Here is a 14380-nt window from a genome sequence, read left to right on the forward strand (position 1 = left end):
AACTATGATGCCTTAAAATTAATAAATAAAAAGATTCTATGGATTAACTAGTAAATTTGGGTAGCAAAAAGAAAATATCACAATATGATGCCACATAGCATGTCAAATGATCCATTAAATTATGCCATCTTAAAAGTAAGATGCCTTGCTGAAATAGTTAAAATGTTTTACATTTATATGCCTTGCCCCTCTATATGAAAGAAAAAACCAAGGTACTTTCCCAGCCCCTCAAAGTGAATTTGATGTTGGCCATACGGCCTGTATTTTAAATCAGAAATCTAAAATCTATCCTCCAAATGAAGTGAAAATCCCTTGATGCAGTAATAAAACTGCATATGGAAAGTGCTATTTATATCAATTTGAAGGAAAAGGCTGTTACTCCATTTAATGCATATGGATATCTTATGAAATAGAATGCAAAAATCACATTTTTCAAAATAGAAAATCTGGATTCAAATATATATTGTATTACAGAGGTTACTTTGGGCCACTTTTCCTTTTTTCTCTTATGTACCAGATCAAAAAGTTAAATATAAAATTTTTCCACACAACTCCCACAGTGCAAGCTGATAAAGCTTCTACCTTGAAAAAGTTCAGGATCTGTGCAATGGATTCTCAATGAGTGTTTGTTTGACAAAATGACTTCCAGTAATTTTAAGGAAGATTCTGTTTTTCTGTGGTCTGTGATCCTAAAAAATCTTAACACACTACTCAAAAATTAGATGGTCCCTCCTAATCTGCCTTTGCACGTTATCCAGGACATACTTTATAATGTCTGATGCACATTCATGCTTTTGTCCAAACAAACTGAGCATAACAGTGGGAGGGTTTTCCAGAGAGACCTTGCTAGCCTCATAAATACTGTTGAAGTCAATTACCAAATAAATAGCATAAATATGTGGCGACTTGGAAGGTCACCGAGCCCTAGTCACTTAATTTCAGCCACAACAGCAGTCAGCTGCTCAGTGAACAATTTTATTATGAGGTGTCAGTGATTTAACAAGTTGGCCAAAAGTAGTCGGAATGCAGCATGAAAGATTTCCTCTCTGTTGAGTTTGACCGTGCATGCTGGACTCCTGATAGAATGGCCCAAGTTTCTGTACTTGGCACTCAGGAACCAAAGGAAAATGAAGGAATCAATTTGCTCTATTATATTCTACATGCTTTTCAGTGGGTTTTATATGATTCTACAAAGCTTTGCTAAAAATACTGATAGGGTAATTTGTTGCCTACTTTTTAGAGTTTCTGCAAACTGCTAGAACTGCTTACCTGAGGTTTTTTTTTTTTTTTTTTTTTTTTTTTTTTTAAGTAACCTTTTAGATATATTGGGGAATGTCAATTTATCCTTAGACTGCTTGAAAATTGGTTGAGCCTGGTTGGGAGATTTAAGCACAAGTACCACCTGGCTGATCAATCACACCCCAGTATCTATTTGCTTTGCAGTCTCGAACACTCCATCAAGGGCATCTTGATCTTTCAAACATTTCTTAAATGGAGATGAATATACTTTCAAAATAAGCCATTTATTTGTGAGACTAGTAATCAGTCACAGCTCCCTAAATAACAAAAAGAAATGAAGGTATGAAGTAAGCTTACATTTTCATGGAACCTAAAAGCTACTCATTTTCCTTCTCTGTCTTTGCCTCTCTGGTACAACTCACATAAATACTTATGTACTTGACCAAGAAAATAAATCTCTGACATTCAAGAACCATCTCTCAAGGGTCTGCAACTTGCATGGCATTAAATGCAAAGGTTTCAACAGAGAATTGGGGACAGATGCACTTTGATCTCATGGGGCTTAGGGTTGATCAGAGAAGGCAGAAAATTAGACAATCAAAATAATATGTGGTGAGGGCTATGACATAATCCCACAGTTGCCTCGCAAATTCTAGATTCTAAATAAGGCTTTGTTTCTATGTGTCTTTGAGCATATGTGAGCCATATGAATTATGGGAATATCCATTCTCAAATTTTTCAGTTTTCTTCCAAATGTTCACCCCAAGTAATGGTTCCACTAACTATACGCAGCTTTTATTTCTCTAGAGTACAGTCTTTGGGTAAGAAAGAAATTAAAATGAACTAATTTATAATTGGGGAACAAAAAAAATCAAGTGTCAGCATAATTGTCAGGGAGAAATAGAAATGCAAAACCACTCATCATTGGCACTTCCTTTATTCTTTCCCACATTTGTGCCTTCTCTGTTCTCTCCCTTAGGACATCTACTTGGCCTCTCCCATGACGATTCCAAATTCTGTGAAGAGAACTTTGGTTCCACAGAAGATAAGCGCTTAATGTCTTCCATCCTAACCAGCATTGATGCATCCAAGCCCTGGTCCAAATGTACCTCAGCCACCATCACAGAATTCCTGGATGACGGCCATGGTATGTTTCCTTCAGGACAACAGAGGCTCAACGGAAGAAAGCTGGGATTCTTAGGCACTTTACTTTATTGCTTTCCCATAATGTTCATTTTGGTTGTTTAGACAGTGTCAAAATAGGAGCAAGGAAATTGATTGTCTGTTGGTGTGTAATGCCAGCATCCCTGGTGGCTTTATAGCTATGGTATTTTTGCTTTTGAATTGTAAAGTTCAAAAGAGAAAACGTGTGGGAGACCACACAGAATGCCTAGCGGGTGCCCTGAAAGCCTGGCTTTTATTCCCTCTCTCACCACTGGCTTCCTGTGAAAACTTTGGCAGACATCTTGGTTTGCCTGCTATTAATACGACTCTCAGAATTATTTGTTACATGCCTATTACAGGGGTGTGGTTTAGGTGTAGGTGACAGTTCTACCGGATTCTCTTTATGGCAACATAAAACCCGCAAAGGAAGTGCTCTAGATTTTCATTGAATGGAAGAATTTGATTTCATTCTGACAGCAGATTCCCCTGAAAGTAAAATAAAAACTGCAGAACAGAAACAGAAAAGGAATCTAAATCATGGGAAAGCACTTTAAAACTTCAAAAGAAAGTCTTTGACTTTATCCTTTAGAGACAGTTCAAGAACATAGTACACTTTATTAAATCTTTAAGACTAGGATTAGAGCTGTAAATTATATAGAAATAGAGGAAGTTATAATTTTTAGAAATAATAAATCCTAGCCCCGAAATAATCTCTGAAACAAGCTGTTGCAAATTTTCTCACATCCTTTATTACTTAAAATTAATAGGAAATCAGGAGGGTGGACACATGAGCATCAAGGAGAGATCTTCAGATATCATATATTTCACTTCACATCATCTACTAAAAAGGACATATTCTTCATTTTTGCCCTTTTAAAATCCATCTCTTTCTAAAATTGGTGCTTAAATCAAATATCATAATAATTTTTCATAAAGTTACCTTATGGTGTATGGTTCAGCATCTGTGATGATGGCATTTCCCAGATCCACAAAGTTTATAACTTATTATATTTGTAATTTCTTAAGAGTGTTAGGCATCTTGAACTTTGGCCACACAGTGTCAAAATGAGGATAATTAAATTCATTTCAGACAGAAAGAACTTAAGCCACACAGTTCTTTGATATTATGTAGCCAGAATCTGCTCATTTATTCCTTCCTTTTACATCACTGATGAACTCTGAAGCCTTTTGCTACTTGCTGCTATTTACATTATCTATCCCTAAAACTAACCTGAGTCCAGCTTGGTGTAAAATTCCTCTCAATACAAAATAAATGTTGTTTGTTAGTGAAAGGTCAGCCTGATAACTTACAAACTTCAGACTAGACTAGAAAACAATATATTAGGCTTTTCCTTTAGACTGATAATAAAATGAGCATTTATGTTTTACTCATTAACAATGCTGGTTAGATGCTGATAAAGTCCTAAAATAAATGTTTACCTAATTCTTTTATCTACATGGATCAAGTCAATATCTGATAAAGTCTGTCTTCAGTGGAACCTTAACACTTCACCCCTAATATTACTTTTGCTGTTTTATTTTTTTCCTGAGAATGAAATAACATTAATATCTAATTTCAGAATCACACTTTGTACATTCCAAAAGGTTGAGCTAAACCTTGACTCATTAAATGAATGGATTTAGTTGCTAAGGCAGCAAATACTTATGGCTAAAATGGGACCAATTTTTTTTTCCTGAACAAGTATTAGGTCAACTAATTACAATGCTGTGCAGAATTTTGTTCCTTAGTGCCATAATTTTGGAATGATTCGTGTATTTCATATTTTGAAAATCATGATCTTATTTTCTGTGCAGTAAATAGGCTTTCAGCACTGTCTTCAACTTTTAACATTATTTCTGTATTTAAAGAAGTTCATACTCTGAATTTTAACAGTTGTACAACAAATTTACATTTTTTTAATCTCTGCTTCTGTTCAAAAGGACTCTTGATAGAGAATGAGAACATAATTTTAGTAGACATAGATCTTCTTCAATTGTACTGATTAAAATTTCTGAATTTTCCAGATGTATATTAAATAAACATATTCAGTTATTAGAATTCTTTGAGCAGAAAATTCTCAGTTTATGTATTGACTTTTTTCATCAAACATAGATTCTCTTATTTTTGAATACATTGTTTTGGTTAGGCAGTGTTTTATTCTAGCCAAAACAAAGAATTCTATTTTATGAATCACATATAACAATTAAAGTAATTTCAGAACAATGAAAAATAAAAGAGAGTAGTGTGGAACAGTGGCTAAGCTAAATTATGTCTCATTTCTTCTAAAAATAGCATACACATAATTGAAGCTCGTACACTATAGTACTGTTATTTAATTGTGAATTCAGATTAGTTTAATTAACTTTTTAATTGGGACTCTCTAAACTGATTTAAATCATTTGAAGTGCAAAAGCAGCCACAGGAATTAAGAAACTCAATTTCTAGATGATTGAGGTTCTGACATTTGAACTAAGGCACTTAGGAGCAAACCAAGGAGAATGTCAAAGCTCAAGGAAGGAAGAAAAATGAACTTATATTTTGTCTAAAGATCAAAGACTTTAGGATCCTTGTCACAAAACCTTTCACTTTACTCCTAGGAAGCTATGCAGGCTTCCAGTCAGATGCCTGTTATTCATATTTTACACTTTTACTGTTTTTCTGCTCTAATTTTCTAGGACATTAACAATGTTAAGCAATAAAATAGTTGTGGGGGATGGGGAAGAGTTCAGATAGGTAAACTGAGGGCAAGAAGTAGCACTGTTTAACAATAAAAAAGAAACAAAAACTGTAAAATATAGCCCAAAACCATAAAATGTCCAGTGGTCTGACACCATTTTCCAAAAGGTCAAAAGTGCTACCACATTAGAATTATCCCTAAAGTTACCTCTATATTTTGGCATGATGCAATAAATTCAGAAAAAGAATGATTTTTCAGTTATTGAGGAAGGCTAAATGGTAAAACTAGTATAAAGACTGAAAAGCAATTGTTAATTTTTAAGTAGGTAATTCTCAATTATACAAAATGTGTGTAATTGTGTCTGTGTGTATGTGTGTTGCTGAGGATTGAACCAAGGACCTCATATATGTGAGGTTAAAACTTTATCACTGAGCCACATCTCCAGACCCAAAATGTGCATAATTTTTGATGGTATCTTGGTATCTAAAGATTACTTTATCTGGAACAACCATCCTATATAATATCTTATCCTTCCCTTCCCACCTCCAAAAGAGCTGGAGACATGAGAAACTAAATTCGAAGCACGTGATTTATTTTACAGTTATTAGCTATAAGTGGCTGGACATTTGTAGCACTCAACCACTGCCAAACTTAAATTCATTAGCACTGAGTGTTTCCTGATTTAGATCCAACAAGAAATATGCAGCAATTAATTTATGGTTGAGAAGCCAATGTGCACACTCAAAAGTAGCTGTCTCTGGAGATTGGTGATTCAGAAAGGAGTAGCCATGTCCTCTGGTACTCCTCTATGCCTGGCCAAGAGACTTGCAGAAGTCCTGAGTGTTTATACCCATTAGTTCTAGGCAAGCTGGCCGGGAGTGTGCTCTTCTAAAATAAAGGTAAGCACTGCCAGAGAAATTGTGCAGTGAAAGCAGGTTATTGAATTTCCTCTCTCCAATGCTTAATAACCTTGAGGCCAAAAAAGATAGCTGTGTTTGCTGTATCCCCGAGTCCACAGTGCCGGATGATGAGAAAGGCCACCACCCAGGTAGGGACAGCTCAAGATCACCCGCAACACAGGCTGCTAAGAAGAATCTGCAGACATACTTAAAATATTAACATGTAGCTTATTTTAAGAGCAAAGTTTATAGTCCCTCACTGAACATTGAACTTTAGATAGAAAAAATGGTTTTGGAAAACCAGGTCTCTGAATCCTTTGCCAATTTTACAGCTTATCTGATTATATAATTTAGCATAAGAGCTCAACATTCAGTTTTTAAGGTAGTCTTAGTAAAATTCAAAGTCACTATGGTTGTACCTTGATTTTTCACAATAAATGTTCTTTAAAAGGAAATGCAAATAAGACATCTAAGGCAATGGTGACCTATATTTTTCAAAAGCTTTGCTTCCCCCTTTTGATTGGGGAGTTTTCAATCTTATTTCCTTGCCATTCCATCTGCTGAGTGTGCACCTTATGCCTCTAACAGCTTCTCAAACAGACTTTAGAGTTACTTTAGGTCAGTGCCCTTTGTTCTTTTCTCAATGCCCTTGTTCCGTTATCTGCCTCTATCTCCCAAATGACTCATGGAATAGCAGGCAAATGCACCCATTTCTCTTTTAATGTCACACATTTCAGCTAAGACCTGAAAGAAAAAGCACAAAGACATAGAGATGAAGTAGGAAGCAATGAGACAGCATATGAAGTCCTGTTGGGCCTCTTTGGATGCTTCAGTGGGGACAATGATTTCTTCTATGCCATGGCTATTTGGGGGTTAATTCTTAATTTTATGCCTGAGTATTGAAAGGATGGAAAGATTGAAATAACTAAAGTGCTAGAATTACAGAAGGAAAGTGAAAATATAAAGAACAGCAACGTTCATCTGATAATTCCCATGCAACATTTATATGAAAAATGAATAGTGCTAGAGGTTAGGTATGTAAAACCAGAGATCACCTGGAGGGAAGGACTATCTTCCACCCCATTGGTGGACCTCAGTGGCCAGATGGAAACAACCACATTCTTTCTGTGTCTATCTCAAATCACCTTATTTCACTTTTTTTTTATCTTTTGCCTTATTTTAAACATTTAATTCACCATGGACAGTAAAAATTTATGAAATAGGCACATATCAACTTCTATCAACTTTGTTTTATAAACTATCCATTTTACATACACAATATGTTAAAGCTAAGAAAAGAATGGAAGAAGAGAGGGAGGCAGGGACAAAGAAGCAACTTGGCAGTTTGTGGGACAAACAACAACAACAACAACAATATCATCAACAACAACAACAAAAACAGTAACTGTTGGTAGCAAAGCCCAGATAGAATTTCAGACTAGGATAAATTTATGAAATAGATATGAAAAAGTGACTGAGAATAAAAGATTAAGAGGAAGTCAGCAGTAGATAGGGTGCCTATAGAAGTCAATGAAATGATACTGAAAAATTGATCAGTTTCCTTTTCCCCTCAACTATGCATTTTGAAAAGTGAAAAATGTGTATCTAATCCATTATTAATTAAATTTTAAACATTTTATACCATGAGATTAAGAATCAGGCTGTATAATGACTTTGTTGTTGTTCCCTGGAATGGGTCTGCCATTTAGTAGAGATGTCCATACTATTTTATTGCAGAAGGACATACATCAACTTTTAAAAAGGACATCTATAGACTGTATGACTCAGAGTATGCAGAAATGGTACAGTAACATATTCTAAGACAGAGAACATGGTGGTAATAAGTTAGCTATGTCGATCACTTGATAAAAAGAAATTTTTTTTATTTTCAAAGGTTATCTCCACACAACCTCTAAGGAAAACGATATACCTATTTCTTAATAGCAAAGCAAATGTGTTCTTGCTTTTCAAATTTTATAATTTCTGAATTAAGTGTCATGAAGAGAACACACATCTTGAAGTCTCCTTGTTGTTGGCTGATTTCAAATAGTTTTCCCTCTATCCGTCTCTTCACTCATTATCAGCTGATGAGGTAGAGTCAGTGTCAGTGACTTTGCAACCATAGTTGAGTTTGCGACTCATTTTGCCTCCAGATAAGTAAAGTAGACCCGTGCCACATGCATTCACACCTGGTAAAGACTTCCCAGATAATATTTAGTTACCCAGTCCCAAGATCTGTGCTTTTGAGTAAAAATTTTTAAAAGTTTCTTAAGACAGCACTTTTGAGGAATTGGAAAGCGTTCTTGCTGATTCAGATTTGTTGACAGTCTTCTAACATCAGCAGTCTGCTAAGCCATTCTGGTTTCCACAGCGTGCTTTTTCCATCTAGCAATGAAGATAACGCTCTCCGTGGAGTTCTGAAGTGCCTCATCTTGGTCCTGTAAACAGAGCTTAATGAGGTTTTCCTGTCATTCTTTCCTATTGACTTGATGTGGATGTTTTCCTTTCAACTTGATGTTTTTCCCACACATTCTCTTTGGCAGGCCTTTTAATTTTAATGCTTTTTCTGGGTTCCCTTCAGAAGCTTTACCTCTTCAAACACCCTGGCTCAGAAGTTAAATGGGAACTTCGCTCTTTATTCATTTTCATATAATGCCTCCATCACAGATGGACAAATTCTAAGGTATTCACTTTGAAGAAACCTGAGTGTCGCTGTAAAAACATTTGCAGAACACTTAAGAGGGGTTACTTCTCAATAAAAAATAAGGATTTGAATTTGTTGAATCAAAAGAATAACACATCTAAAAGGTTGACAGATACGTTGGACAGAGAACTATCTATCTTTGTTTCCTATTTTTCTGGTCTACCTTTGTATCTGTGTTTGCCAATTTTACCTTTAGACTGTTACAGTGAGGAGAGACACATTTTTTCATAGTGAATTAGGGAGAGGTTAACTTGCCTTGGCCAACAGTACTCACCTTGTTAGTGTTTCACCAGCCTTAGAGGGTAGACCAGGTGTTTGTCCCGTTAGCTTAGCTGCCCTTCAGTAGCAACATTAGACAGCTCTCCACATGCTTGCAGAAGACAAAGTGGCATGCGATGAGAAGGGCAGATTCTAGGCATAAGACCCTAATTTAAGTTTTGTGGCCTTGGGTAAATTATCTGCCTCTTATGATCCTCAGTTCTCTTGTCTATAAAGTAAGCAAAATAAATGAAACTGCCTCATAGGGTTCTTGTGAGGATTAAATAAGTTATTACATGTAGATAACTGAGAACAGTGTGTGGAACAAATGTTCGTTATTGTTTTTATTGCCTTTATCATCAGTGTATAAATCTAAAATTAAGTAAAAAAAAGAATATAGAAATAGATGGGCAGTATGCATGCATGTATGACAAAAGAAGATAAATAGAGTAAAGCTCACTGGGCAGGGATTCTCAGGGAAGCATTTTGGGGGGAGAAAGCACTGTTTCACCTGTGGATCTGCTTCATCTGTGTCCCACCTTCTGTAGACTCTCACCTCACCCCTGTTTGCCTGTGGCCACCCTGATCCCTAATATTTGCAGTAAGACACTAGTGTGGTTTCGACAGATATACTCCAAACACCCAACAGATACCTGTTCTCAAAAGAGTAGATACCAAAGAAAGAAAAAGAAGAGTCAGAAGGCTGGCCTAGTCCTAAATTGTCAAAAATTGTTTCTTTTCTTCTCTCATCACTCCTTTATTCTATGAATCTTGAAAGAATTTCATTCAAATTTCATCAGTCTGAAAGGAACACTACTTTTTTAGTCTCTTTCATTTTATTGGGAGAACTTAAGGGGTAGATGTGGGTCATTTTTTTTCCATATTCTTGATTGTAAGTATGCTTTCTAGAACATTCTAGGTACTAAGCAAATGCTTGTTCAGTGAGTGCTACAATAAATGAGGTACGAACTTGACTATAATGGAACTAGTGGAAAGGAGGCATGGGATAAACACATAGGGATAAGGTAAGTGAGAAATAGATATGGGATGTAAATAGAATGCCAAGGATGAATTCTGTTTCTCCGAGTTGTGGAGGATTTATTGTTGCTATTAAGTATGCTATCAGATTTCCTCGAGGTCCATCCTAATTTTCTCTTCTTTTGGTGTTTCAGCACAACGGATATTTTCAAACTATTTCAAATAATTTCGTGTACTTATATGCTGCCAGCCCCACCTCCAATACAGGCATTCCATTACATGCATCACCCACGAAGGGTGATAGAGGGCACTGCTGAGTCCCACCCTTGCGGCTTCCAGAGTCCCTTTTCCATGGAGATTGTGGGTGCACAGTGCTTTGGCCTTATCTGGAGCCTTTAATTGTTAGATCTCCCCTTTTAGCGATGTGAAACCTAAACTTATTACGGAGGTCAATTTCCGTCGTTCTTTTAGGTAACTGTTTGCTAGACATACCACGCAAGCAAATCCAGGGCCCTGAGGAACTCCCAGGACAGACCTACGATGCCACCCAGCAGTGCAACCTGACATTCGGCCCCGAGTACTCAGTGTGTCCTGGCATGGACGTCTGTGCCCGCCTGTGGTGTGCCGTGGTGCGCCAGGGCCAGATGGTGTGTCTGACCAAGAAGCTGCCAGCTGTGGAAGGGACACCCTGTGGGAAGGGGAGAATCTGCCTGCAGGGCAAGTGTGTGGACAAAACCAAGAAAAAATACTATTCAGTAAGTGGCCACCCAAATCCCTGAGACCTCGCATGAGATGTGTGTGGGTACTGTCATAGAGGGCTTCTTGGTTAAAAGATTCTTCCTTTCTGATCTATATAAGTTTCATTTTTTGCCTCATTAATCAAACACTGGAGAATATCTGACAATAGGTATTTCTTTAGGAATTTTAGCCATTCACATGTAAATAAATGACCAAGTATCTGTCAAATTGAGACACCAAGTAGGGCCCCAGAACTCATCTTTTGGAAGCTCACTTTTAAACTCCTCTTGCTAAGATTCCAGATACATTTATTTAAATTTAGTAAGTAAATAGTAGCAGAGTCAATGCCATGGTCCTTATACGTATTTGGCAAGCTCCAAACGGTCATTTTTCTTCCGTTGATAGCAAGTTCATCTAACTTTAGGGATTGCGGTAACCTCTGGCTGCTCTGGGGAAATAGGTTTGCACTAAATGCACAGTCCCAGCTTCAGGTCACAAACTGCCTCCTTAATCTTCAAGGCCAGATCATGCTGAGTGTTCACTCTCACTTGGAAGATTTTGCCAAGTCCCAGAAGAATGCTGCTTTGTATTTATCACCTGTGTTTCTACAGGCTGTCACATAGAAAACATTTGTAGAATGGGTTCCTAGTCTTTAACACTGTCAGATACCCCAACACAGGCAGCCAGAGGTAGTTCTGCGCACATTCCCTGGACAAAATAATGTGAAATATTTTTCCTTTCTGAATCTTTCAGCTTCATCCCACAATGTTTCCAGGGGACTGGACCTAGGTTGTCATTACAGAGCTCTTCCTTCCCTATGGGTACATGCAAGTAGGGTACAGGTGTCCTTCAGTTTCTGTCACATCTAATTAGGAATCATCGAAGCCACTGAAATACATTTATGTATGGATCAGAGTCTGTCACAGACAGAATGCATGATATCATCAGAGGAACCCTAGAACTTCAGAGCTAAAGAGGGAGAAAGACACGGACTTGCAATCACAATTGAACAATGCCGGGCCTCCTGCAAAGCTATCAACATTGTGCACTTTATCAAAGACCGGAGATCAACATGTACAGAAAGAGAACATGGTCCAGTGGTTACCAACAGAGTTGTACAATATCAGAAAGCATAATTTAAAATGTCTCATAGAAAATAGAAGACGCTCTTTGTGGTATCTTAGTATTTAGTAGGATGCATTAGATCCTCTGGCACTGGATGTAAAGGCTGGGAAAGATGAATTGCTTAGAATTGGAAATGTGTTGCAATTCCAGAGCACGATCATGTTCAATTTGATGAAAATGTAACTGTCATGAGGTTTCCACTTTCTCATTATATGCAAGTGATTTCTAAAGTACCTTTTGAATGTTTTCCTCCTGAGTTTAAAAAAAAAAAAAGAAAAGAAAGAAAAGCTTCTCTTTTTTATTTCAGACATCAAGCCATGGCAACTGGGGGTCCTGGGGACCCTGGGGCCAGTGTTCTCGCTCATGTGGGGGAGGAGTACAGTTTGCCTATCGCCACTGCAACAATCCTGCACCCAGAAACAGTGGCCGCTACTGCACAGGGAAGAGAGCCATCTACCGCTCCTGCAGTGTGATGCCCTGCCCACCTAATGGTATGTTACTCTGCGTCAGTAACTACCCTGTGCCACAAGTGTTTGAACTCTAACAGAAATAAACAGGAGAAACTAGGGAAATAACGTTTATTTTAGGCTGCACAGTTCCACTAGTATGCAAATCAATAACAAATATGTGAGTGATTTAAAATTATTTTTATAAACAAGTTAGTGTATTCAGGGAACTGGAAGATAATGATCCTACAGACAGAAGTGGAAGACAATGATATAAAATCTTTCAGAGTGGATGCATAAAGAAGCTCTGTGATAAAGTTAGCATCATCTCCTTAAAATTAATTATTTAAATGCACAAGATTAATATGTAAGACTCAGAACAGGTCAAGTGTTAAAGTAACATGTTTTGTTTCCTAGGTAAATCTTTTCGTCATGAGCAATGTGAGGCCAAAAACGGCTACCAGTCTGATGCAAAAGGAGTCAAAACATTTGTAGAATGGGTTCCCAAATATGCAGGCGTCCTGCCAGCAGACGTGTGCAAACTGACCTGCAGAGCCAAGGGCACTGGCTACTACGTGGTCTTTTCTCCAAAGGTAACTACACACTGGCTGTGCAGATGCAGGAGGTGTGCTTGGTGCAGATTGTTTGGTAGAATGAAGGCTGCAGGTGCCAAATGTAAATAGTCATTATTTTGGGGGTGGTTTGAATTTTGGAGATTTTTATTTTCACCTCTATAATTTTTATATTTTCAAACTTTATACAATGAATAAAAACTATTTTTCAACAGAATAAGTAAATGTTTTAAAAGCAATTTTTGGAAATTATAAATCACTGTCAGGGCAAGCTAAGTATGACCTTAACTTCAAAGTAGCCATGAAAACAACTAGTATTTCTTAGGCACATTTGCAAAAGAGAATATAAAGCAAGCAACTTTTCTATTTTTCTGTCATTTACTTAAAAATTCTTCTGCTGAGTCAGGAAGATAGGCATCAACATCATTGTCTCTGACCCAAGGTTTTGACTAAGTCTTGGATCCTTAATGTGAATCAAGCGTCCTTCAAGTTATATATAAGTTAAGTTTGTGGACATCTCTTATTTTTCCAAGATGAACATATCTGCTTAGGAAATATACTTCAGGCTTTTCTTTTTTTTTCACTATTATGCAGCAACTATTAAATATTGTTTATCTATTTTGCAAAGAGGTGCTACATTTAATAATACTTCTGAAACTGGCCTTCAGAAATGTACATTATTGAAAACTAAGCTAATGTTCAATTCATGTGGCTTCTTTGAAAAATATATTTCATTTAATATGAAATAATACATTTCATTTAAAAAATAATATAGAGTTAGGTGGGGTGACACACACCTGTAATCCCAGTTACTTGGCAGGCTGAGGCAAGAGGACTCCAAGTTTGAGACCAGCCTCAGCAATTTAACAAGTCCCTAAGCAATTTAGCAAGACCCTGTCTCAAAATAAAAAAATAAAAAGGGCAGGGAATGTTGCTCAGTAGTAAAACACCCCTCCATTCAAACCCAAGTACCAATAAATAATTAGCACAGAGAAATAAAAACAAAAACATAACCTTGAAATAGCACTATATAGAGAACCATTGATCTATAGAAGTATATTCTACTTCAATTTACGTTCATGCACACCTTCACTCACATTCAGACATAAATATGAAAAGAGTTTTGTCTATACACAAACAATAAATGCAAGTTTATATATGAGCATATATAGATGTTTCTGGTATTATATATACTCACATACATAAGCCACAGTTTATATGCATATGGTTTTTTAACTAGCTTTTTAATGGCAGTTTATACTAACTCCTTTATTCAAAATAAAAATAAACTTCTTATTGAAGGTCCCAATAACCTTTGTACAACTGGAGTTGTCTCCTCCGCACACCCCGCACAGCACCCAGCTACCATGATATTGTGCAGATCTGTTACCCTAAAACATAGTTGATGAAAGGATGCCTGGTTTCTATTTTAACTAATTTTCTTTTTAACAAAGCAGTTTATTCAAAAATATATTCATTCTCTTTCAGTAGTATTTTTGTGACTTCCTCATATTTTATTTTCCACATTAACGTATTTATCTTTACTTCAATGCACAATGGGGAATGCTTTTCAGCCAAT

At 36.7% G+C, this 14380-nt stretch overlaps 1 protein-coding gene across 1 annotated transcript in view; it reads left to right on the forward strand.

Moving 5' to 3' along the window:
• Positions 1–14380, forward strand: part of Adamts5 (ADAM metallopeptidase with thrombospondin type 1 motif 5) — a 44004-nt gene that overhangs the window by 20782 nt on the left and 8842 nt on the right. The window contains exons 3-6 of the mRNA XM_027929276.2: positions 2219–2386; positions 10392–10675; positions 12091–12274; positions 12647–12822. Coding sequence (XP_027785077.2) covers positions 2219–2386; positions 10392–10675; positions 12091–12274; positions 12647–12822 — 812 coding nt within the window. The remainder of the gene's footprint in view (positions 1–2218; positions 2387–10391; positions 10676–12090; positions 12275–12646; positions 12823–14380) is intronic.

This window comes from Marmota flaviventris, chromosome 8 (genome assembly GCF_047511675.1).
Source record: "Marmota flaviventris isolate mMarFla1 chromosome 8, mMarFla1.hap1, whole genome shotgun sequence".
Lineage (NCBI taxonomy): Eukaryota > Metazoa > Chordata > Mammalia > Rodentia > Sciuridae > Marmota > Marmota flaviventris.